The sequence below is a fragment of the Sus scrofa genome, chromosome 8 (genome assembly GCF_000003025.6).
Source record: "Sus scrofa isolate TJ Tabasco breed Duroc chromosome 8, Sscrofa11.1, whole genome shotgun sequence".
Classification (NCBI taxonomy): domain Eukaryota; kingdom Metazoa; phylum Chordata; class Mammalia; order Artiodactyla; family Suidae; genus Sus; species Sus scrofa.
Window position 1 is genome coordinate 136,163,907 of NC_010450.4, and position 25,023 is coordinate 136,188,929.

A 25,023-nucleotide genomic window follows, 5' to 3' on the forward strand; every position below is an offset into this window, starting at 1 on the left:
GTATTATATGTATGTGTGTTATATAATATGTATGCCATTTATACTTACATGTATGTGTGTAATGTACACACGCACACACACCACACCTTCTTTATCCATTTATTCATTGATGGGCACTTAGGTTGCCTCTGTATTCTTGGCCTCTGTAAATAAGCCTGCAGTAAACCTGAAGGAGCATATGTCTTTTCAGGTTAGTGTTTTCATTTTCTTCAGAAATATATCCAGGAGTGGAATTGGTGGATCATATGGAAGTTCTCTTTCCGGCGTTTGAGACGTCCTTGTGCTGGTTTCCATAGTGCCTGCGGCAGATTTCCTTGCCACCAGTGGCGTTCAAGGGTTTCCTTTTTCCGCATCCTTGCTAGCCCTTGTCACCTCTGTCTTTTTGATGGCACCCGTTCTACCAGGCATGTGGAGAGCCTTCGTTGCAGTTTTGATTGGCATCTCCCTGGTGAGTAGTGATACTGAGCATCTTTCATGTGTGCGGTCACCATTTGCGTGTCTTCTCTGGAAAAATGTCTCTTGCCCATTTTAAAATTGGATTATTTGGGGTTTTTTGCTATTGAGTTGTATGCGATCCTTATATATTTTGGTTGCTTTGCAAATATTCGTCCATCCAGTAGGTTGCCTTTTCATTGTGCTGGAGGTTTCTTTTGCTGGGCAGAAGCTTTTTAGTCTGACGTAGTCCCAGTTGTTTATTTTGCTTTTGTTGCCTTTGCTTTTGGTGTCAAATCCAAAATTTCATCCCCAAGGCCCATGTCAAGCAGCTTACTTTCCTATGATATTTTTATGGCTTTGGGTCTTATGTTCAAATCTTTGGTCCATTTTGACTTAGTTTTTGTGCGTGATATAAGATAGGGGCCCGGAGTTCCCATTGTGGCTCAGCAGTTAGCGAACCGACTAGCCTCCATGAGGACACGGGTTCGATCCCTGGCCTCGCTCAGTGGGTTAAGGATCCAGTGTTGCCGTGAGCTGTGGTGTAGACTGGTGGCTAAGGCTCTGATTGGACCCAATCAGAGCACCTCCTTATGCCGCGACTGTGGCCCTAAAAGACAAAAACAAACAAAGAAACAAAAGGTAGGGGCCAGATTTCATCTTCTCATGTATGGATTTAGCTGTAGGGAAATTATAAAGCTAATAAAGTTTGTCTTCGGGTCTTTACCCTCCCTTCCCTGCATCCTTCTTTGTTTCACATTGACTGCTGTAAGGGACGGAGATCTCCTTAGACGAGGCCAAGACGAGGGAGATTATGTAGTGGCAACCAAGGAAGAAAACGCTCTCACACAAAGAGGAACTGGGAAGCCATTGAGAAAAAGCTTCATATCCGCCCCCCACTTCCCTCTCCCTCCCACCCTCTCTCCCTCTTGAAGTCCTGGCTGCTTCCTATCGCATGTTCTGTTCTCCTCTGTCTTGTTTACCCTGCTTAGTTATGACCTGAGCTTTTAAAAAGTCATCATGGCCAACACTGTCTAGGGTCCTTTAATATGACGTTTCCTTACCATTACTGACTGCTTCAGTAATGGGGAGAGGGGGAGAGAGGGAGAGAGAGGGAGAGAGAGGGGGAGAGAGGGGGAGAGAGACGGAGAGAGGGGGAGAGGGGGAGAGAGAGGGAGAGAGGGGAAGAGAGAGGGAGAGAGGGAGGGAGAGAGGGAGAGAGCAAGTGGGCACGCTTGCTTATTGTTTCTCCTCCTTTCTGAGCCAGGCAGTAGGCTATTTTCTAGCCTGTTTGTTGCTTCCCATTGTGTCACTTGTCCGTCCTTGGACCAGTCCTCTGTGCCTGAGGTGAGGAGCGGGGCCGTGTGATGGGAGCATGGTCGGGGCAGCAGCTACTGTGAGCTGTTCACCCTCCCTTCGAATGAAACGTGCATGGGTGGGAAAGCTCCAGTCTCCAGTTCCCTGTCTCAGTTCATAATACCCTCTTTCCGTCCCAGCTCCCTTACACTGGCCTAAGCATTGGTTTCAAGCCTTCAGCCTTGAGGCTGCCCAGCACGATCCATAAGCACCCACCCTTGTGTACGGTTAGAGCCCTTTACCTAGAGACAGCGGGTATGACGCCTGTGTTTCAGGCACGGTGCTGGTCACTTGAGATACCAAACGGAATAGAGTATGGCCCCTCCTTTCAAGGAGTTTGCAGTACCGTTAAGGAGCTGGTCCAGAACACATCAGCTAGTTATCGGGGTGCTCAGTGCTGTTGCAGATTCGTGTAACTAACGTGTGTTTTCAGAATCCAGTGGTGAAGGTTAATAATTCGGCCTGAGTAGAGAGGGCTGGATAAGACCTCACAGAAGACCTGATGTTGCAAGCGGGTTTGAAAGATGAGTCAGAGTCGAGGAAGGAGATGAAATTGTCAGCAAAGCCATGGAGTACAAGTCACAGCCTGTTGGACAGCGGCTCTGTCTGCTGCTGAAGTACACGGAGCAGGGGTTCTGCTGAGACGTGAGCTGGAACATGAGGGTGAAACCCAACTACTGGTCACGGCGACAACAGGTGCTTCCTAAACTAACCGTAGGTGTTGACCCAACAGCGAGCTCAGCAGAGAGCTGCGGCTATTCTCCTTCATAGCGAAACGCACAGGTGTAAATGATAGCTTCCAGAGCCTTCGGAGGAGACCTGAACTGGGGGGTGGGGGGTGGGGCTGATGTGAAAGGTGTCCCCGGAGCAGGAGGAGAACCAGGGGCGGAGCGGTAGAGGCCCTGGCAAGAGACGCAGGGAAAGAGGGGGAGCCCGCCGTGTGCGGAGGGTCCGGCGGGGTGACGACTGCCCGCTGGCGTGTGGCCACTTAGACGGAGTCGGAGCGCGGAGCGGGCTGGGGTTCGGGGCTGGAGGCAGACGGAGCGGCCTTCCCCCCCCCTCCATCCCTCGCGAAGCCGCCTCGCCTCAGTCCGCGTCCACACTTGGCGAGCAGCTCTTGGAAACGGTTTGTTGAGGTAGCAGGTTGAAGCTCTTGGCTTAAGCGAAGGTTCTGGGTTATTTACGGGTTTCGTGTATCCCCGTCAGCCGTGTCTGCTTGACACAGGCTATCAAGACCTCGCTGCAGTTTTTTTTCCTTCTTGAACAAGTGGGGAGAACATTTCATCCTAACTGAGTGGCGCCAACGGAGACGGAGCAGAGCTGGGGGCCGAGGGGCGGCTGGAGCGCCAACACTCCTCTGGGTGCGCTCCGGGCACCCACCTCATTCTTAGGCTGAAATGTAGGGTTTCATCCAAAGAGCTCACGGGGTTTTACAGATGCAGTTTAATTTAAAGCCCGTGCCAACATAGATAGGACATACACAGAATTTTCTGAGGATTTCTTTCTTTTTCTTTGTCTAACGGTACCCGAGGCCTATGGAAGTTCCTGGGCTAGGGGTCAAACTGGAGCTGCAGCAGCCGCCTACACCACAGCCACAGCAACGCCAGATCCGAGCTGCATCTGCGACCTACACGGCAGCTTGCAGCCATGAGGGATCCTTAACCCGCTGAGTGAGGCCAGGGCTGGAACCCGCGTCCTCACAGAGGCCACAAGGGGAACTTCTCTTTTCTGAGAATTTTAAACCTTCCTACAACTTAGATAAAAAGTAAAAAGAAAATCTTTGATAATTTGATAGCATGCTCATGGATTAGTTTACCTTCAAGCGAAATCAAGGTAGTGACTGTTGACTGAACACCCCCCAGCCCCCGCCTTCTACACGTTCAGCCTTTCTCTGAGGATGGGTGAGGGGTTCTGATACATGGTCGCATGCTGAGCTCGGGGTCGTCTCGTACAGCGTCTCCATTTCTCAGTGAGGAAACCGAGGGCTGCAGAGGAGATGCGGTGTGTCGCAGGTGCTGGGAGAATAGCTGGGTTTAGGGTGCTTGCTGTGCAGCGAAACGCACATTGCTAATGCCAGCAGTAAACAAGCAGCTTGGGTGAGGTCCTGCCAGCTCACCTAACTCCCCTCGGGCCTCTTCAGTCCTGCCGGAATTTCATGTTCCAGACAAGTCTGGCTGTGTTATTCTTTCTGGGGAAGTTCTTCAGTGGCTCCCCTCTGCCTTTGGAGGGAAGTCCAGATTCCTTTGGAAAACAAACACCTGCCTGTTTCTCTTGCCCTTTGGGTCTGCGCCCTGCCCTTCAAGCTCCAGCTTTCAGACACACCTTCCCGTGCACAGGCCCAGACGTCTGTCCTCACACGGTTCCTCTGCGGCTTTCTGGGACCCCCTCCCTCACCCAGACGCAGCCGAAGCACCACCGCCTCCCAGAGGCCTTCCCACACCTTCTCGCTTTGTGCTCTCTTTCTAGGAGGTTGTCTTTCTCTGAATCTAATGCCCGCCACCTTGATCGGAAGTTACTGGCTTGTATGTTTGACTGTTTAACGGGGAGACTCTTCAGAGAGAGCCTCTTACTCACTATTCCCTGCCGAGCGCTCAGTGTCTGGGTGTGTAGAGGCTCAGTACGTGATTGTGGAATTGAACTGGACCGTGACAACAGACCCAGCAGCTGGGAGCCCCTTCCAGAAACTTTAGGTGAGGGTGTCCCGAGTCCTCATCAGTGTGAACCCGTCCTGCTTTGCCCACCTCCACCCGTTCCTCATAGCCTTGTGGAGAAACTGGCCAATGGTTAGGCTCCAGAGATGTCCTGTGCCTGTGTCCGTGGCATCGCCCCCGCCCAGCCAGCCCATCCTCCTTGTTTCTCGAAACAGTATTGACCAGCCGTATGTCCGACGGCTCTGAGCTTCCCGTGTGCAGGGAACTCCGCCGTTCCAGGCCCTTCAAGTCCTGTTCACACGCGTATCTTCTAACCAAAGGCCTCGGCTCTCTTTATCACCGTATCACTTCCTATAGGCACTGCATGTTTGACATTTAATATAAGCTATCTTTTATGGTTAATTTTCACCCTGGGACTGTTCCATAGCTATTCCACTAAGTTATAAGACTCTCGAGGGCAGGAACTGTACCTTCAGCTCCTAACTTTACAAAGTGCCTTAATTAATGCTGGCCAGTGACTGAGAGGACGCAGGGGACTGTTCCATGGTGAGACGCTGCGATTTTGCTGCGGGATTTAGCCGAGGGTGTCAATCATGGAGGCAGGACAGGCTGGCCGTGGTCAGTTCTGGAATGGAAGGGTGACTTGCAGAAGCATCATCGTCCGAGTTCATTAAAATTAAATATCTCCCAGGTGGGAAGACTAAGTCATGTAGAGGCGTCCCCAATTTGCCGTGACTCCTAGACTTAATACGATAGCAATTAAAATCTCAATGGGACGGGGAGAAGAGTTTATCCGAAAGAATAGTCAGACTTTACAAAGGAAATTCTGAAAAAAAAGAAAAGTTGTAATTTGAAAGGCTGTCCCTATCAGATCTCAAAGCACAAAAAGTTACAGAAGTTAAAAGGTATTTGTACTCACCCACAGACGGAAGGCTCTGTCATTCTTCTGGGGCGCGGGTATGTGGAGGCGTCGTGTTGTCCTGCAAAGCGCGTGTGAGAAATGCCCCTCGCTGCTCTCACCCTGTCTCAGTCTTCACCGAACAATAGTGGAGAAAAACACTTAATATGCCTTTTCCTTTCGGCTTCCTACGGACAGCAGGCAAAGAAAATGGGTTATCAAGGAAAAGGCATTAGGAAGCAGTTCAAAAACCATGGCCTTTCACATAAAAAAATTACTTACATGATTGTATAATATTATATGATTCCAGAGATAATATAAAACAGTGGCAAAGGGCAGGTTTTTTTTCTTTAAAGTATTGTTGAGATGACTAGTTAGCAGTTGGGTGGGGAGATTAATTTATCTGAAAAAGGAAATACGACGTGGAAAGTATAAAAAAATATAAAAAATCGAACTGCGGTCTAGCATGAGGAAAATAACCGCGAGATTTATCAGACTCCGGAGGGGGAGTCTGTGTTTCACGTGTTGGGGGCTTAGCGAGGGCTCGGCGATGACTTGGTAGCACATGGAGACCTGCGGGAAATGTCTGACTCTCCCGCGCCGCGGCCCTAACAGCGCCTGGCACACGGCGGGTTCAGTAACTACTCGTAGGAGCTGCGGACTCATAGACGTTTGAAGGGTGTGTAGACCCTTCCCCGTGACAGGCTCTCTTCGAACCCCGGAGAGAGGCGGTGGAAAGGCTCGTGGGGCCATCAAGCATCGCTCTGCCACTTCGGGGCTGTGCCATCTTGATATTCTCCGGGAAGACAGTGCAGAGGTGGGTGAGGTCCCAGAACCAAAAATTAAAATGTGAAGCTCCTTCCGGGACGCAGGATGGGGAGTGGATTGGAGGAGGGGGTGAATTTCTAAAGGCTCTTTAAGTGAACTTAATCCTCTACCTCTTTCTTTTCTTTTCTTTTCCTTTTTAGGGCGGCAGAGCAAATGGCAGTTCTGAGGCTAGGGGCCCAATCGGAGCTGTAGCCGCCGGCCACAGCCACGCCAGATCCAAGCCGTGTCTGCGACCTACACCACCGCTCACAGCAACACCAGATCCTTAAACCCACTGAGCAAGGCCAGGGCTCAAAGCCACATCCTCCTGGGTGCGAGTCTGGTTAGTAACCCACTGAGCCACACTGGAAACTCCATCCTTGTCCTGATTTTCTGGGGCAAAGAGAAGGGTGGCCTCTCCTGCTCATGTCGTCTTTGTAGCTGAAGTAGCTCGAGAGCCGTGCAGGCCCGAAAAGGAGTTCCTTCGTCCTGATTTGTGCTGGTTTCATGAATCTGTGCCTACTTGGTGCCTTCAGAGAGCTGGAGAAAAGACAGACGTAACTCTTGTGTTGCATTTATTTTGTGATAAATCTGGTCTTTGTTGCTATTTTCCTTGTAGCGTTGGGTTTCCAGGGAATGCGCCGTCGTAGACTTCTGCATATCAGTTCGCCTTGGAAACTCCTGAATCCAGAATACGTGACAGCCGTTTGTCTTGGCCTTGTTCGTGCACTGAGTCCATCACTGCTTCATCTTTGAGTACAGCTCCCTTCCCCTCTGTCTGTAGAGTTATCACTAGTAACAGGAGCTCCCCGGCTTCAGTCGGCGGCATGCCTGAGCGGGATGTTCAAAGACAGAGGACGGATTCATCTCCCAAGTAACTTGTGTGCCGGGAGCACCGCGCCATGAAACCCTGTCCCGTGTAGCTGATGTGTTTCCTGGTGGGGCTGGCACGGAGGAGTGAACACGGCAACCAGGGTGCACCGGGAGAAGCTGGGCCTTGAACTACAGCCCTCCTCCCCCACCCCAGGGCTGGACAGGTGCCAAGGGTGGGCCAGGTGGAGGCGCCAGTGTGCAGGGGGAGGAAGAAGAAGGCGGCTAGGCAGCCGCGACACCCAGGTGGTCCTGGGGCTGGAAGAGGCCTGGATGTGGGGCCAGGCAGCAGGGCGTATGGAGACGACTTCGCATTGCGCGTGGGAAGGGCAGCTTTGAGAAGCGGTGCCGATGTCTATCAGCAGGTGAGGATAGGCGTGTGGGTGGCGTATACATACAGTGGAACAGCACGCAGCCTTAAAGAGGAAAGAAGTCCTGCCGTGTGCCTCGGTGCAGCTGACCCTTGAGGACATTTCGCTAAACGAAATAAACCAGACGCACAACCTCCAAACACGGCATGCATGATTCCACTGATACGAGGTCCCCGATTAGTCAAGTTCACAGGTACAGAAAGTAGAATAGTAGTGGTTCTCAGGGGCTGGGGGAACTGGGGAGGGAGGAGCGGTTTAGCAGGCACAGAGTTCCCGCTTTGCAGGATGGCAAGGTTCAGGAGATCTGTCGCACAGGCTCTGAATGCACCCCACATTACCGAACTCTGCTCTTAAAGACGGGTGCGGTGGTAAATTCTGTGCTATATGCATTTTGCCACAATTACAGATTAGAAACAGAGAATCTAAAAGGAGAAAAAGGAGGCACTTTGGAGACAGGCTGCCTGAGTTCACGTCCTGGCACAGACACCGATGAGATGGGTGCCTTTCGGCCAACCGGACAACCTCTCTGAGCTCTGGTTTTCTTTGTGACATGGGACCGACAGTAATAGTACCTATACCATAGGGTTTGTTGTGAGAATTAGCTGAGATGCTATATGTAAAGCCTGTGGCTCTTTTTTTTTTTTTTTTTTTTTTTTTTTTTTTTTTTTGTCCTTTTGTCTTTTTTTTTGTTGTTGTTGTTGCTATTTCTTGGGCCGCTCCCGCGGCATATGGAGGTTCCCAGGCTAGGGGTCAAATCGGAGCCATAGCCACCGGCCTATGCCAGAGCCACAGCAACGCGGGATCCGAGCCGCGTCTGCAACCTCCACCACAGCTCACGGCAACGCCGGATCGTTAACCCACTGAGCAAGGGCAGGGACCGAACCCGCAACCTCATGGTTCCTAGTCGGATTCGTTAACCACTGCGCCACGACGGGAACTCCCAAGCCTGTGGCTCTTGAAGGGCTCTGCAGGGTTCAATTTCACCGTGACTGTCGGAATAACATGTGGCGTTTTAGGTGTACAAGCAGGCGGTTTCCTTTAGGGTGTCTGTGAGCATATGCCAAGGGCACCGGGTCCCAGACACCAGGCTCAGATTGAGGGATATGACTTCAGTAGGGGGCCCTATAAAGGACAAGATGTGAGCTCATGCCAGAATCAACAGATATTTCTGGGGTCCATGCTAGGGGCTGGGTTCTGCTCAAAGGGTAGAAAAACAATAATATAATCCTGCTCACACCCACAGTATGGTGGGTGTTTTGTCAAGTTATGAAAGGGGAAATACAGGTATGTGCATTACAGCACTTAATAAGGACTTAGACGTATTGCAGAACCCCAGTCAGTAATTAGAATTGTACCACAAGATTAAAATTAGATTAAAAACAAAGGTGACGCTTTATTAAGACTGCCAGTTGCTAGTGACATAAAACCCAACTGAAACTAGCTTGAGCATAACATTTAACTGATGGCTTTACATAGTGAGGAACTGGCCCTATACCTGGCTTCAGGCATGGCTAGATCCAGGTGTTCACATGATGCTGGAAGTCTGTCTCTTGGCAACTCTTGAATTTATCTGCTTTTCTTTGTGAGGCAGCTTTTCCTGATGGGGGTTACATGGCCACTAATGCCCCTTGGTTTATAGTCTATCGAATTGACACTCCTGTTCTTCCTTGGTCTATTTCTTTTCTTCGTCTCATCTTTTCCTTTCCCCTTCTGAACCATTCCACACAAAAGCCGTTAGGTGGAGCAAGCTAAGAGTCTGCCTGGGGCAGGGGTGGGACGCTGAGGTGGCACAGCGCAGGTGGTTGGAGCTGCGGGTGGTGGTGAGGAGGGCATCGCAGTGGGAGGGGCTCCATGTTCGAGTCCAGGGCAGGTAACGAGAGCATGCAGTAGGAGGGCTGCTCGGTGCATCGTGTCAAAGCCCCGCCTCTGAGCGAGGGGAGATGTCCATCCAGGGCAGGTCCTGGAGGTCAGGCAGGATGAGGAGGGCGTCCGGGACGGAGGAGGGCTGGGCACGGCGTGTCGAGCCTGGGTGGGGGCGAGGAGGGTGTCCATGGATGAAGGTGGCCCAGAGCAAGGTGTCGGCACCTGCAAAGGGTGAGGAGGCGCTCCCTGAGGGGTGGGACAGCTGCAGGAGAGGGTCCGAGCCCAGGCAGGGCGTGGAGGGGCCGGGTTCCCACGGGAGGGAAGCGTGGCTCAAGTCTGGAAAGGAAGCAGAGCAAAATCAACCCAGTGCTAGGTAGGGTGTGAATTTAGGATTTTCTCACCGGGAGTCGATAGCTGGAAAGATAGAGATGCAGAATAGAATATAAATATAAACGTCAATGTGTGTCTGTGCCATAGGTGCTGCTTTTTAGATATAAATATTCTGTGGTTTCTAAATACCATTCTCCACGGAAAGGAGCCAGAGATCCCTGGAGGAATGGTTGATTGAAAGGCTGGGGCAGAGACGGCACAAGCCGAGCCTGGAATATTTTGTGCCTGAAAGTCAGGAAGCGCTTGAAGAACAGCAGGGACGTGAGTCTAGGCTTCACTCTTGTCACTGGAACCTTTCTGTTTCAGCTGTGTCTTCGTCGATGTTCTGGAAGGCAAGCACAGACAAGGGCATGGAGTGGGAGGTTTGTTAATGTCACATCAGCGGAGCGGTGTCCCTTGTTCCAGCCTCTGAACATGGGGTGACACTGCTGAGTCCTTGTTCCAGCCTCTGAACACGGGGTGACACTGCTGAGTCCTTGTTCCAGCCTCTGAAAACGGGGTGACACTGCTGAGCACAGCCTGCTTGAGAGCAGGCGCGTACTCCCGTGACTTAGTGGGTTGCAATCACCCCACTTGCAGAGCAAGCCCGTTACCTTAGCCTGCAGCGCCAATGCAGGGCACCCGGACCAGAGCCCATGTCTAAGAGGGCTCCCTTGTCAGTTGCAGCCTGGGCTTTAAACTGAATTCTTGATGTCGTGGAGGAAACTGACACACGTCCTGAGGCCGCTAGAAGTAGTGGGGAAACCCTAGACTGGGCGCCCTTTCCGCTGTGGGCAGGATCACTGGTGGGACGAAGGGATGGTATCTGCTGGGAGAGGTCGCTTCGATATCCTCCTGGGTTCCATTAAAGCGCCGCTTGCCGAGGACCCGGTCACGCCGCAGCCCCGGATGTCAGAACGCTCATGTTCATAAAAAGTCTGGAGAAGCTCAGCACAGGCACTCCTGGTGTTTGCAGGTTTGGAACAACGTTACAGAACTCACCGTTTTAATGAACCCTGACGCGTGAGAGTTAAGGTCAACTTCCAGGGCAGCTTGGTAGAATTCGATTATAGAAGAAAATTGTGGACGTCTTTTGTAACGTTTCCCTCAGCTGCGGCTGCCTTTTTTATGTAGGATGTTTTGTGGATGTGGGAGGGGAGGGTTGGCCTTATTTTAGGGCCGCACCCACAGCATACGGAGGTTCCCAGGCTAGGGATCAAATCAGAGCTACAGCTGCCGGCCTACAGCACAGCCACAGCCATGCGGGATCCAAGCTGCGTCTGCGACCGACACCACAGCTCATGGCAACACCCGGATCCTTAACCCACTGAGCGAACCCGCATCATGGTTTGTAGTTGGATTCGTTTCCGTTGTGCCACAAAGGGAACTCCAGGTAGGCTCTTTTTATTTAAATGTCTTCAAGTCCACAATGAGATGCCATGTAGGGTTCCCCAAGTGAGGTACCCCTAGCATGTGAGTGTTTGTCGCACAGGTGGTGCCGTTAAGTAACAGCCCGTCCCTTCCTGCCTCCCCACAAAGCTGCTCTGCTCTCCTTCCCTTCTTGCCATTTGCTGCCGCAAGAGCACGTCTCGAGCTCCTTGGCCGCTGATGGCAGCTCGAGTCTGCCTTGGGTAAATTTCTGATCTACGGCCTTCCCCCCCCAGTGCCACCCCCCGCAGCTTCCTTTCTTTCTCTCGGAGCAGTTGTTGGTGCGACACCGTTTCTGGGTGTGCGCCGATCTTCACTGCTCCAGACGCTTCTCCCTCTTCCTTGGGCAGAGGTCTCACGTCAGTGGTGGCGTCTTCACGACCGTGGGCTTGAATCAGACAGACGCGTTCACGTCCTGGTTTTGCCCTAGTGTGACTTTGGGCAAGTCATTCTGCTTCCTGTGCCTCAGTCTTCGCCTCTGTAAGACCGCGATCACGCTTCTCTCCGAGCCGTGTTAGGAGGATCATGTAAAAAACGTAAATTGGATGCTGTGCGGGGACACCTCGTACGTGCTCAGGAAACGCGAGTCGTGGATGTGGCTTATTGCTTTTATTTTTGTTTCTTCTTTATCGTTGCCCACTGCCTTTCCTCTCTTTTCTGATTTTTACTCATTTATTTGAGGATAACAAGTTTTTCCCCCTTTTGATTGTCTCGCCTGATTTCTGTGCTGGAGCACAGGTGGCAGTAGGCAATAGGCGGTGCCCGGTGAGGGCTGGCCTGGGCACAGGGTACCGTGCCCCAGGGAGCTGCTTAAGACTTGCTTTGTTCTGCTCTTCTTCACCACGGAGTTGTTCCAGGTGACTCTCTTCCTAGCTGCTACGGAGCAGAACAGTGCTGGGTTGCACTTGAATCAAGAAAAGCCGAAGCGTGTGCTTGAGAGAGGAGGTGGGGGGCATCGGACGTGAGCCACCGTGCAGCAGCATTGAATACTCCGTCCTGAAGTTTCTAGGAAGGCCCTTCGGAAGTCCGGAGTTTCACCTTAGTCTTTTTTATGTATACTTCTCTTCAAGATATATAGAAAAAGCAAAATGGTTTCTTAGTTGATGTTGGTATTTTTATACTTTGCACAGTTGTTAGTATTGTGGTAATATTCTCGTATTATTATTATTATTAATAATATGTTTGCTTTTTAGGGCCACACATGTGGCATGTGGAAATTGCCAGGCTAGGGGTTGAACTGGAGCTGCAGCTGCCGGCCCGCATCACGGCCACATCAATGCTGGATCCTTAACCCAGTGAGCAGGACCAGGCATCAAACCTGCGTCCTCGTGGATACTAGTCGGGCTTGTTCCATTAGTATTCTATTTTTTTAAAAATTGAACTTGCAGAGCATTTTGATTGTCTCAGAGGTTAAACAGGCCTTTGGGTTGCCGCCTGTAAAATGACTGCCAGGGGAAAAATAAACTCTACATCCTCAGCACCTAACCAATGCAGGACATTTTCAGGAGGCCACAGGTTTGCGAGTGAGGGCCGAGTGGAAGCCTGCCGTGCACCACGCAGGCCGTGTGGACCAGCCGCACCTTTCCTTTTTCACTTTTTCTAATGTCCATTCAGGGGTGACTTCGTTAAGGCAAAGAACGGAGCAGAGTCTTCGAGGACATTTTCCAGAGGGCCCCACCTCCGCCTCTTCTTTCAGCCTCATTGAGGAATTGTGCAAGGCTAGGTGTGCTTTTTTCTAGAGCCGCTGTGTTGGCTTGGTTAGACGAGATATTTACCAGGAGAGAGAGAAAAACTCACTTAATGTCAAATGAAAGTGGTATTTCTCTGGAAGTGGAGTGGCCTTGTATTCGTCAGGAGTCTCCAAGCCAACAGAACTAGTAGGCAAAAACAAAACAAAAACAGTGTGTGTGTGTGTGTGTGTGTGTGTGTGTGTGTGTGTGTGTGTGTGTGTGTGAGAGAGAGAGAGAGAGAGAGAGAGAGAGAGAGAGAGAATATGTATATATTTCGTCAAGGGCAGGGAAGGATGGACTCAACTCAAGAAGAGAGGGAGTCTGCTCTTCCTCGGCCTCTGCTCCCATTTGAGGCCCCAGCAGGTGCGATGACGCCAACCTACCCCGGGGAGGACGGATCTCTTTTCTCCGTCTCTTGACTCAAATGCCAGTCTCTTGCAGAAACACCCTCACGGGCATACCCAGAAATAATGTTTTACCAGGTATCCAGGCATCCCTTAGCCCAGTCAAGGTGACATAAACTTAACCACCTTCGCTTTAACCCCTCTTATAAATGGAAGTCTTGTCCTTGAGGTCTTGTTTGCTGTTACGACTTTGAATTGCGTGCAAAGGCCGTATTCATGGATGTTTATGGCGTTTAACTTGGTAGAGAGACCCAACTACCTTTCTGAAATTATAAACAGAATTTGTGTGCTCATGTTTTTGACCTGGAGAGGTTAAAAAAACTGTTATAGATCTGCTTTTGAGTGAGTTTGAGTCTTTTACCAACATTCAGCCTGTTTCAGTTATCTTGGCTCACCCACTGGTTCAGTGGAATTAAGAATTTTAACACCAGGCATTTAAGAGAGAACGAGAAAAGAGGTTCGTTTATTTGTATTCTTCAAAGTGAGAAAGAGGGAACTCACACCAGTTTCTGTATTTTCCTGCTTCTCATCCCAAGTTACCACCGTCCTTGGCAGGCACGTGGTCCTCAAGCTGTAGGCAGGGGACCGTGTGCCCGTTTGAATTTCTTTAGATGCTTAACACTCACACTCCTGGGAGCCACCCACACCTCCTGACTCGGAATTCTGGAGCTGGGTTTCTGCACAGCGAGTGGTTAACAGCCCCCGAATGGTCTTTGTGAACCACTGATCCAGAGCTTCTTCCTCAGGGCTGACAAGTGTGGTGATAACGGCCCTTTTTGATTCAGGACTTGGTTTTGCGGGACCTCCATTTAATTTAATTTAATTTATTGATTGATTGCTTTTTAGGGCCACACCGTGGCATGTGGCAACTCCCAGGCTAGGGGTTGAATTGAAGCTGCAGCTGCCGGCCTGCACCACAGCCACAGCAAGGCCAGGTCAGAGTTGTGTCTGTGACCTACACCACAGCGCATGGCAATGCCGGATCCTTAACCCACTGAGCGAGGCCAGGGATCAAACCCGCATCCTCATGGATCCTAGTCAGGTTTGTTAACCACTGAGCCACGAAGGGAACTCCAGGACCGCCGTTTTTGGATTCGTGTTTTCTTTGGGGTAGATTTGTCGGGTTCTGCGTGGTGTCAGCTTTCGAGGGTTTCCGTAACAAAATACCACAGACTGGGTGCTTAGGCAACAGAAATGTCTTTTCTCCCAGATCCGGAGGCTAAAACTCCAGACCAAGGTGTCAGCAGAATTGGCGTTGGCCGAGCTCTCCTTCTCTGGCTCGCAGGCGGCGTTTTCTTCGTCGGCACTTGGTTTCCGTCGGTGCCTGCGTGGTGTCTGTGTCTCAATCTCTTCCTCTCTCAAGGCACCAGTCGTATCGGAAGAGGCTTATCCAGAGAACCTCGTTTTACCTTAGTCACCTCTTTACGGAGCCTGTCTCCCAATATGGTCTCATTCCAAGGTATCAGGAGAGAGGAGCTCAACATTTTAATTTGGAGGGAAAACAATTCAGCCCCAAACCGAAGGAAGTGTCTCTGGGTTGATCTCTTTGTCCTTCTTCTAAGGCAGCAGGAAGGAGGCAGGGACAGTGGCAGCTTGCTTTTCATCGGCTTTCTTCTTCCTAAGCTCCAGTTCTTTGAATGTCTAGTTACTTTGAATGACTAAGAGCAGCAGTTCTCAAAGGGAATCGGAGAAGCCCACACTCTCTTCATAATTTACATTAAGAAGATGGCCTTTGCTTTTTAAAATTGTATTTATTTATTTTTACTACGTAACATCTGCACTGATTGTGCAGGAGCAGTGGAGGCGAAAACTGTTGGTGCTTTGGTATGGATTAAGGTGACAGCAGCAAGCTGTACTAGTAGTCATTATAATTTCACCCCCGTGCATTTGTATTGCAGGAAATAAAACACCAGTGTCACTTAAAGATGCCCTTGATGAAGTAGGAAAAATTATTAAGTTTATTAAATTTTAACCTTGAAATTTTCGTATCATCTTTCAGTATTTTGACGTGACAAAGGGTAGTATTCATTAAGCACTCCTACTCTATATAAACATTCGGTGGCTGTTTTGAAGAGAAACACTTCTGTGATTGAATGGGGAGCCACATTAGCCTCTGTTTTCATGAAACACCATTTTAACTTCAAAGGATAAGTGGGAGGTGAACGCTGGTTATTCAGACTCATGCTGCTGGTAGACATGTTTGCAGAAATGAGTGAGGTGAGCCTGTCCCTTCAAGAAAAGCAACTGGCGGTAGTGGTTGCCCATGAAAAAAACTCAAGCTTGCAAAATGAAAAGTAGAATTTTGGAAAACTTGTATTTGTTACTGTGAACTTGAGAGCTTACCAAGAGTTGAAGATCTTTTCTGGTGATGAGCAATTTTTTTTGAACGTGTTAAGTGATGAAACGTGTCGGTAGTTGGGAAACTCGCACAGCTCACTGAACTGCTGTTTTCCAGATGACCAATGCGAGCCGCTTCAAAACTGTGTGTGCATAAAGGATGTATTCAAAGGGCAAGAAAGACCAACAGGTTTTATGTCACAGGTTAAAAGGTCCACCGGGATAACTTATTTATTTATTTTTGCTTCTTTACGGCCGCACCTGCGGCATATGGAAGTTCCCAGGCTAGGAGTCGAATGGGAGCTATTGCCACCGGCCTGCCCCACAGCCACAGCAACACCAGATCTGAGCCGTGTCTGCGACCTACACCACAGCTCACGGCAACACTGGATCCTTAACCCACTGAGCGAGGCCAGGGATGGACCCCGAGTCCTCATGGATCCTAGTTGGGTTTGTTACTGCTGCTTACTGCTGACCGTGACGGGAACTCCACATTGATGTAATTTAGATCTTACATAGTAATTAACCCTTAAGCAACTACCAATTGCCAAGTTTTGGCCTATTATTGGAGAAGAATAGTCGCAATTATCTGAAGGATTTTTACAAATACTTTTTCCTTTTCCAATTATATATCTGAATGAGGCTGGCTTCCTCATTTACTCCATATCATGTCATATCAAACCGTTCATATCAAAACAGATTAAATGCAGATGCAGATGTGAGGATGTTTTGTATTTATGCTGAGCATCAGAGATTTGCAAAAATAGGAAAACATACCTTCTTCATACTAATTTTTTCTTTTTTAAAAATTGAATTATAGTGTATTTCCAATGTGTTAGTTTCTGGTGTATAGCAAAGTGACTATTTTACATATGTGCATATATTCTTTTTTAGATCCTTTTCTATTATAGGTTATTACAGAGTATTTTTTTTTTTTTTTTTGCCTTTTTGCTATTTCTTGGGCTGCTCCCGCGGCATATGGAGGTTCCCAGGCTAGGGGTCCAATCGGAGCTGCAGCCACCGGCCTACGCCAGAGCCACAGCAACACTGGATCCGAGCTGCGTCTGCAACCTACACCACAGCTCACGGCAACGCCGGATCATTAACCCACTGAGCAAGGGCAGGGACCGAACCCGCAACCTCATGGTTCCTAGTCGGATTCGTTAACCACTGCGCCACGACGGGAACTCCCAGAGTATCTTCTTAATATTTTTTTCTTTTTAGGAATATACATAAAGGACATAAAAATATGTTACTTAACATGGAGTGGGTTTCTTATTGCTATTTTAAATGAATTGACAAATACGCATTTTTAAATATTCTCATTTCCAATTGCTAAGACAGTGAATATCAATGGATGTGACCCACATAAAAGCTCGTTGGGGCCCAGTAGTGTTTAAGAGTGTAGAGGAATCCTGGGATCCAACAGTTCGAGGACTACAGACTTGGAGAGTCTTTATCTTGCTACATTTTAGTAATTGGTTTAGAGTTAACGTTGATTCATGGGGCACTTGATGCCAAATGTATTCACTGTTTGAATGCCAAACAGAGTAAGCTTGATTTTGCTTTTTTTTTTCTCATTGGGAGAAGAATCATAATGGTATTCTATGCCAAAGTATTCTTAATTAATGCTCCTTTTATCTTTCCTAATTCCAAGTAAGATTAGATAATCATGAACAGGCTGGAAAATAAAAAGCCCTCTTTAAGAAGTAATATTTTTGAGAGCTTTGTTTCCATCTACTGAAAATGCATTTAAATTGACATTTAAAATCTGCTATGTTAAAATCTGCCATACTGTGATTAAAATCTGCCATATTGAAATGCACTCGGGGAGGCCCGGTCCCATTGTGGCTCAGCAGTAATGAACCCAACTAGTATCCATGAGGATGTAGGTTCGATCCCTGGCCTCCATCAGTGGGTTAAGGATCCAGCATTGCCGTGAGCTGTGGTGTAGGTCACAGATGCGCCTTGGATCTGGCATTGCTGTGGCTGTGGTGTAGGCTGGCAGCTGCAGCTCTGATTTGACCCCTAGCCTGGGAACCTCCATGTGCCGCTGGTACAGCCCTGAAAATACAACAACAACAACAACAACAAAATGCACTTGGACATTTTGCCTTTTCTTCATTTTGCCTGTTTTCCCAACTTATAGAGCATTTTTTTTCTTTTCTCTTTCTTCCTTACCTCTTCTTTTATTCATTTTCTCCCTTTGCCCTCTGCCTTATGACAGTTGGAAATGTTTCCTAATGTGTTGCAGTTTTCAGTTTCTGCTGGTGTCCTCTAAGAAAGACGCTGCGTCAGTAAATGCGAGCAAGGCCTTGGCAAAGAGTAGGTGCATGTTTGCCGTCTCAGCTCCGGGCCTCGTCTTCCCTTCAGTATGTGAAACTCAACACGGGGTCTATGCTCTGCTTCTATGAGATTTGTAGAGGCTGTGAAGGGAGATTGGGGGAAATGATTGTAACTGAAAACTTACACCTTCTAGAAGAAATGACTTCTGAATACGTTCTAATATGATACTGTAGTCTTCATAAATTTCTTTCTCATTTTTCCTCTAGTCCAAAAGTCACTCCCGAGTTGGCCTGAAATCAAGCACCAAGCAAAAGGTATGTTTTTTTTCTCCTCTGCCTTGTTCCTTAAAAAAAATTATTATTTTGGTAAGTGCTTTACTTATATATTTTTTTTTCCGAAAAAGAATGACATGTCTTCGGAAGGCAAGGCTACACCCAGAAACAAAGTGTTTGTTATTTTCATTTACGTTGCCTCTATAATAACAAAACTGAAATTAGGGAGAGATCCTTGAGGTGAAATAGAATGAGAGATAATCTAGAAACCCAGTGACAGAACCTCAGAATGTCCTGCGGCTTACAAACAATTCTGAAAGCCAGGTCAGGAGGTTTCTCTCAGACTCAGCCCTTTTATTTTTTCAGCCCTTGTTCCTGTCTCCATTCATATACATATACACATACATATATATATATTTTTTTTTACTGAACTTCATTCTCTCAGCATCTGCTGTGGAGAATGACCCTCACCTTTGACCTGTGGCGAATTGGCTCAATCATGAGCTCTGTGATTCAGAAAGAATTGGTTTCAGTTCCTGATTCTGTCACTTTACAAGCTCTGTGACCTTGGACATATGAAGATGCCTGCACTGCCTAATGTAGTGTATTTGAAAGACAAAATGAGATAGTATATGTAAAAGCTCTTATATCCCAGTGCCTAGCACAAAATAGGCACCTATTAATTTTTAAAAATCCACAGTATTTCCTAGGTATTTTAGATGTATAAAACTATAGCAAATTTGAAATTCCAAAATTTTAATCCTTAGACACACACATTATGTTTATATTATGGTCCCTGCTGGAGACACGCAGGCCATGATGTAAATGGGTTTATTAGAAGTTGGAGACGTTTGTGCCAGAAGACTTACTGTCTAGTGTGGATGTTTGCACTGTTTGAAGTACTTGCCTTGGCGGCTCCGGATAGAGGCTGCCTGAATTCAGAAAGCCATTCTTGATGGTGGTTGTTCGAGAAAAAACCCCCAAGGTTGTTTAAGAAGATTAAAAAGGGGTGGCGCATGCGAAGCGCTAAGCCCAGTGCCTGAGGAGATGGCACTGTTTTTACTAGAGAAACATCCTGTCGTCTGGCAAGGAGATGGACAGACCGGGAGCTTGGGCCCTTTCCAGAAGGGCACGGCGGGCACTGACACAGCAGGCGCTGGGCTCCAGCGTCCCTCAGGAGCCCTTTACAGGGACCAGCTGCCTGGATACTCCCAGGAGGGGTTCGCGTGTCCCTCGGGGTCTGTCCCGAGGGTGCGGTCACTGCAGTAATTTGGGCAGAGGGCGTCTGATAGGAAGGCCCGTTCGCTGGTGGGAAAGCGGTCGGCGCGGAAGCGGGAAGAGGGACAGGCGAACCCGAGGCATAGGGCGAGGGGCAATTCCAGGACGCAGCCGCCACCCCAGGGCGGAGGGACGCGGGGCGGAGTCGGGGCGACTCCACCTCCGCGGCCGCGCGGCGCTGAAACGCAGCCTCTGCGGGGAAGGGGCCGGCCGCGCTCCCGGAGGCTGGCCCCGCGGCACCGGCCCGGCCGGGTCTGCGGCTCCGCGGGCGGGGCCGGAGCGGGCAGCCTCCTGCGCCTCCAGCGCCCCCCACCGGCGGAGCCGACGAGAAGCCCGCCGAGGGAGGGGGCGCGCTTCGCGGGGTCCGGCTGGTTGCGGGGAGGGGGCCCGGGGATGAGAGGCGGGTGCCCGCACCAGCTCCGTGTCGCGGAAGAGGAAACGGAGGCGCAGGTGGTCGCGCCGGGCCGCCCAGGGTGAACTGAGCCTTGGCGTCCTCCCTCCGCATTCAGAGCGCGGCGTCCAGAGGCGCTGGTCTTGGGAGGTGGGGCCTTTGGGATTAATGCGCCCTTCGGGGGCACGGCGACACGTCTGCACCCCTCACTCGACCAAGCTGGTTTCCGGATCTGGGGCTTCCAGCCTCCAGCACTGTGACAAGCAAGGTCCTGTTGTTTCTCAGCCACCCAGTCTGTGGTATTTTTGTTTAGCAGCCCGCATGGACCAAGACACCCATCCAGCAAGAGGCAGGTCAGAATTTAAACCTAGACAGCCTGTCTCCAAAGTTCCTGCTCTTAACTTCTTGAACAAGTGACGGTGGGCAAAAACACTTCCCTAAAGCTTACGTTTAAAATCTGCAAAATGTGGGAGTTCCCATTGTGGCGCAGCGGAAACAAATCCGACTAGGAACCATGAGGTCGCACGTTCGATCCCTGGCCTCGATCAGTGGGTTAAGGATCCAGTATTGCCGTAAGCTGTGGTGTAGGTCGCAGATGTGGCTTGGATCTGGCGTGGCTGTGGCTGTGGTGGAGGCTGGGCTACAGCTCTGATTCGACCCCTAGCCTGGGAACTTCCATAGGCCGTGCGTGCAGCCCTAAAAAGACAAAAGACCAAAAAAAGTTAAAATAAAATAAAATAAAATGTACAAAATGAAGGCGATGATTTCTAACTTGGGGTGTTATTCTAAGGATTAAATAAACGATATAAGTGATGTGCCCTTCGTGTCTCCTGGCACGTGGTCCACTCCTAACAACACTAGCTCTTACTAAAGATGGCAGTTTCCTTGCTTTGAGTGTGGAAGGGTGTTCATTTTGCCCCACTGAATCTGTGTGCAGTTTTGAGAGTATTTCTCTGCCTTGGGGTGATCTCATCACCAACCAGTTGTTCGTTGACTTGATTATCCCTCCGTCTTAGCATAGTTGGGTGTTTACATTGGAAAGTGAACAGCAGAGAGAATGAAATACTGGTGCCTGATCAGTGGAGGCTTTATGGGTGACGTCCTTAAAATCAGAATTTTTCAGGGGCCTCATCAAAGCACTGAGTTGGTCTTTCACTTTGGATCTTAAGTGGTTGAGGAAATCATTCAGTGCCTTCATCCATTCATTTTCATCCATCCTCTACTGCAGCAGTGACGTGTTGGGTTCCTGATTACAGAGGACACTGCACTGGGCATGGGGGGGTATAAATAGACATACGGACCCTGCCCTAGACACTGTGGCTTCCACGTCGAGTGGGGAGTGCGATGCAGAAACTCAGCTGCTCATTTTCCCTCACTCTTCTTCATCCTTAGCAAGCGTGCATGTGTGTGTTTCTTATTGCACAAATATGATGCCATCACATGGGTAAAAGACCCACTGGGCCTAATCTGGAGTCGTCAGTACGGGAGGGAGATTGCAGGGGCAGAGGTGTGAGGGGAAGGCAGTTGCCGTCGAAGTCATTCTTTAAGGAGGGCGGAGGCAAATCTCAGAGTGGACGTGGGCACGAGTGGGAGGGGCTGGGAGGCAGCTGCGCTGGAAGCTCTTGGGTCCGTAAAGCACTTATGGTGGGTCCTGAGATGTTTGTCATCCCTCTCAGGGCACAAGCGTTAAGGGCTCGGGCCGTGCGCTGTGATGCTGTATGGGCCCTTTTGCTCTAGCGTGTTCTAGATGGGGAAAGAGCCTGGACTGGCAGGGCCCTAGAGCCCTGGGAGTAGCTGACTGGTGGAATCCAGAGCCCCTTCTGTATAAATCTGGCTGTTTTTATGCTTTATTTCCCCTTCATGTTTATTTTCATTTTGCTTAAAAGTGCCCAATACCTCAGTATCCCGAAGGGAACTAAGGGAAGGGCTTTATGTACGTGCATTGGCCAGAACTTTAAGCTGGCCTTGGAGACTAGCGTGGCAGGAGTGGTATTCAGGATGCTCATGGGAAAATCCCACGGTCGCAGCCATGTATTCAAGGTCATGTTAGGTCTTGTTGACCTTTCTAGAAGTTCTAGTGAACATGAAGGAGGCTCAGTTATATTAAGGTCTATTTTGTAGGGCTCAGGACCAAAGCCTGTGCTTGCCTGCTCAGTTCAAGGGGGTCAGAGGAAAAGAACACACGGAGGGCACAGAGCAGCCCTTGCCCCGTGCGGCGCTGCAGTGAAGGACACGGAAGGAAACACTGAGAGAAGCAGACACAAAACATCTGCGCCCCACGTATTAGTTTTCAAGATTAACAACAATATTAGTGGTAAAAATAACATGCAATCAACGTCCCGGTTGCTTTGCTGACATTCGGTGATAGCAGATGATCTACTCTGATTTTAATCAAAAAGAAAATCAAATTGCCAAAGCGTATAGTTAACAGAGTGTTTTATCACATTCTCAGCCTCCTGCCCAAACACTGGTGTTCACTGATCTTGAGTTTAGTGTAGCCTTGCTTCTATCAAAGGCATCCTCTTAGATCTGGGAAAAAAAAAAAATTCACAGTAAGTTACACATGAATTATGAAACTTAAAGTCTAATCTCTCTTGAGGGTATTTGGTTTGTTTGTTTGTTTGGTTGTTTCTGTTGAGGGCCTCATGTGCAGCATAGGGAAGTTCCCAGGCGAGGGGCCAGATTGGAGCTGCAGCTGCTGGTCTACACCACAGCCACAACGTGGGATCCAAGCTGCATCTGCCACCTACTCCGCAGCTCATGGGCGGATCCTTAACCCACTGAGCGAGGCCAGGGATTGACCCCACATCCTCATGGATGCGAGTCGGGGTTTGTTACCGCTGAGCCATGGCGGGACCTCCCGGTATTTCCATTTTAATAGGTGACAGAGCTAATAACATCGAGCTGAAGGGGCAGACTTTCTGGCATTAGCAAGCGGGGAACAATTTTTGGTTGGTAGAAAGATCTTATCCTTGCTCCTGAAATCACATCGTTTGCCCAAGGTTGACTCAGAAGGGAGCTTTCACTGGCTGGATGACCTCGGGTCACAAACGGGTCTGGGCGGCGGGGAGGCGGTGCTGCAGCCGGGAGCACGGCCGCTCGCCTTCGCCTCTTCAGCCCCTGGTCACATCCCTTCCTCCCGCCCCCACTCCCCGTGCTAATGAGCGTAAGGTCCTCTTTGCCGAGGAGGTGCCCTGAGCTCCCCTCCACACACGAATTGTGTTTGGTTCGTATTAGCACCTTTCCTCCACCCCTTCTCCCTGGCACCCGGTGTCTGAGAGCTTCCTAAATGTTGGCAAGTACACTGAAAAAACACCTTCTGCCGTTTACACTGGGCAGTCCCTGCCATGCACGGCAGTGGAGGCCGGCGTTCGTCTCAGGTCCCTGGAGGAGTAGCTGTTAGGCTTTCCTGCTGCTCTTGAGCATTTGCTGTGGTTGATTTCCGTTTTCTAGGTCTGTTTGTACGCCCCGTCGGCAGTGTTCTTCTGCCCTCCTGATTCCCTCATTCAACTCCCCCCGCCTCCCACCCCCGCCCCACACCCCCTGCCCCAGGAACAGCCTCCCCCACTCCCAGCCTCGAGCACCACAGTGGTGCCTTGTTACGATCTTGAACCTACACTGATGCTCGTTATCACTCGAGGTCCGTGGCTGACATTCGGGCTCACTCTTGGTGTTGTTCATTCTATGCGTTTTGACACCTGGATGACATGTGGCCGTTGTAGTTTCATGAAGAAGCATCTCACTGCTCTGAAAGCCCTCTGTGCTTTGCCTGTTCAGGTCTCCACCCGCAACCTCCTTCAGCCACCGGTCTTTTTAGTCTCCATTGTTTTACCTTTTCCAGAAAGTCATGCAGTTGGAATAATAGATATAGAGCCTTTTCAGATCGGCTCCGTTCACCTAGTGATTTAATGCGCCTCTGCCTTTTCATGGCTCCATAGCGCATTTCTTTTTAGCACTGAACAATATTCCATGGTCTGGATGGACCACAGCTTGTTTGCCTGTTCACCTATTGAATGGGAAAAACTCGATTGCTTCCAATCTTTGGCAATTCTGAATAAAGCTGCTATAAACATCCATGTAGGCGTTTTTGCATGGACCTAAGTTTTTGACTCATTTGGATAAATGCCAAGGAGTCCGAATGCCGCGTCAGTTTTTCTTTATCCTTTTCTTCTCACGAATGACTCTGAGCCGTTGCTCCCCTGTCCTCAAGGGTCTGCTCCAATGCGCGTGTTTTCCTGTGTGCGCCTTTCTGTTCTTGGCGGGGTATCTGCTGTGTGGAGCCTCCGGCATCCCCAGAAATGACCCGTGCCCTGCTTGGAGAAGGGTAAGGAAGGAGAGAAACCCCCTGCAGCAGAGACGTGTTCAGTGCAGCAGCTAGATCTGGGCCAGTGACGAGGAAGACGCCCTGAGCTGAGTTTATGGCACCCGCGGGTTAAATTCTGTCTCCTCGTGCAGTTCTTACTGGCATCAGAAAGAGTCACTTGGGCCTTTCCCGTCACTGTGAGGGTCTGAGCGCTGAATTTAGCCTAAGGGAAGTTAAAAGTCACTGCTTTCTGGTCGTGACAGTTCCCCATGAGGGTCCTGACGGGAGACGGGAAGGAAATGAGTCTCCCTGAAGTGGAGGCGTGTATTCTCTTGCAGCCACGTTCCCTTTGCGTGGTCGTGAGAGATGCCCCGTGGCTTTCCGGAGGATGCAGCCCAAATCAAAAGTGGCCACACCGGCAAGATGAATTTAAAAGAGATGGAGGTTGATCCCAATAGTAGGGTCTTAGGAGAGCCCACTCTCGGGTTTATTTTTTTTTTCCCAGACAAACCAACCAACCAACCTGAATTAGCATTTTTATATTTTTGATACATTTTTTTAAAATGCTGTTTAATTTTTCCAGAAAGAAGGAAGTTTTAGAGACAAATATTGTTCAAAGGCTCAAAGGCGAAGTGTGTCAGACACTGACGCATACTTTTAGAGTCATCTCATTTCTGAATTTCAACCATAAAGGACCCAGAAGGACAAACTGGGTGTTTCCCCAGCGTAGGTCACATTCTGTTGCCAGAAGCTGCAGGGGACTGGCTGGCAGGTGTCTTTTTCCCTCTTAAACTTGTGTTACATTCAACAGTAGTTGGCAAACACGAGCCTTGGGCGGAGGCTCTGGGATGAACACCGTGGGTTTTTAATGCGATGGCTTTTGTTCAGAGGGTATTGGGGTCATTTAACTTTTCACTTATCCCTTTTCTTTTCCCCTCCTTGGTGGAGAGCAGCTTGTCTTACGAAAGCCTTATCTC

At 49.6% G+C, this 25,023-nt stretch overlaps 1 protein-coding gene across 5 annotated transcripts in view; it reads left to right on the forward strand.

Moving 5' to 3' along the window:
- RASGEF1B (RasGEF domain family member 1B) overlaps positions 1-25,023 on the forward strand; it is a 699,030-nt gene that overhangs the window by 267,885 nt on the left and 406,122 nt on the right. For all 5 annotated transcript variants that reach the window (XM_021100308.1, XM_021100304.1, XM_021100305.1 and 2 more), the window contains one exon: positions 18,069-18,116. Coding sequence is in view for 3 of the 5 variants with exons in the window: in XM_021100304.1 (XP_020955963.1) it covers positions 18,069-18,116 (48 nt within the window). In the remaining 2 variants the exon portion in view is untranslated. The remainder of the gene's footprint in view (positions 1-18,068; positions 18,117-25,023) is intronic.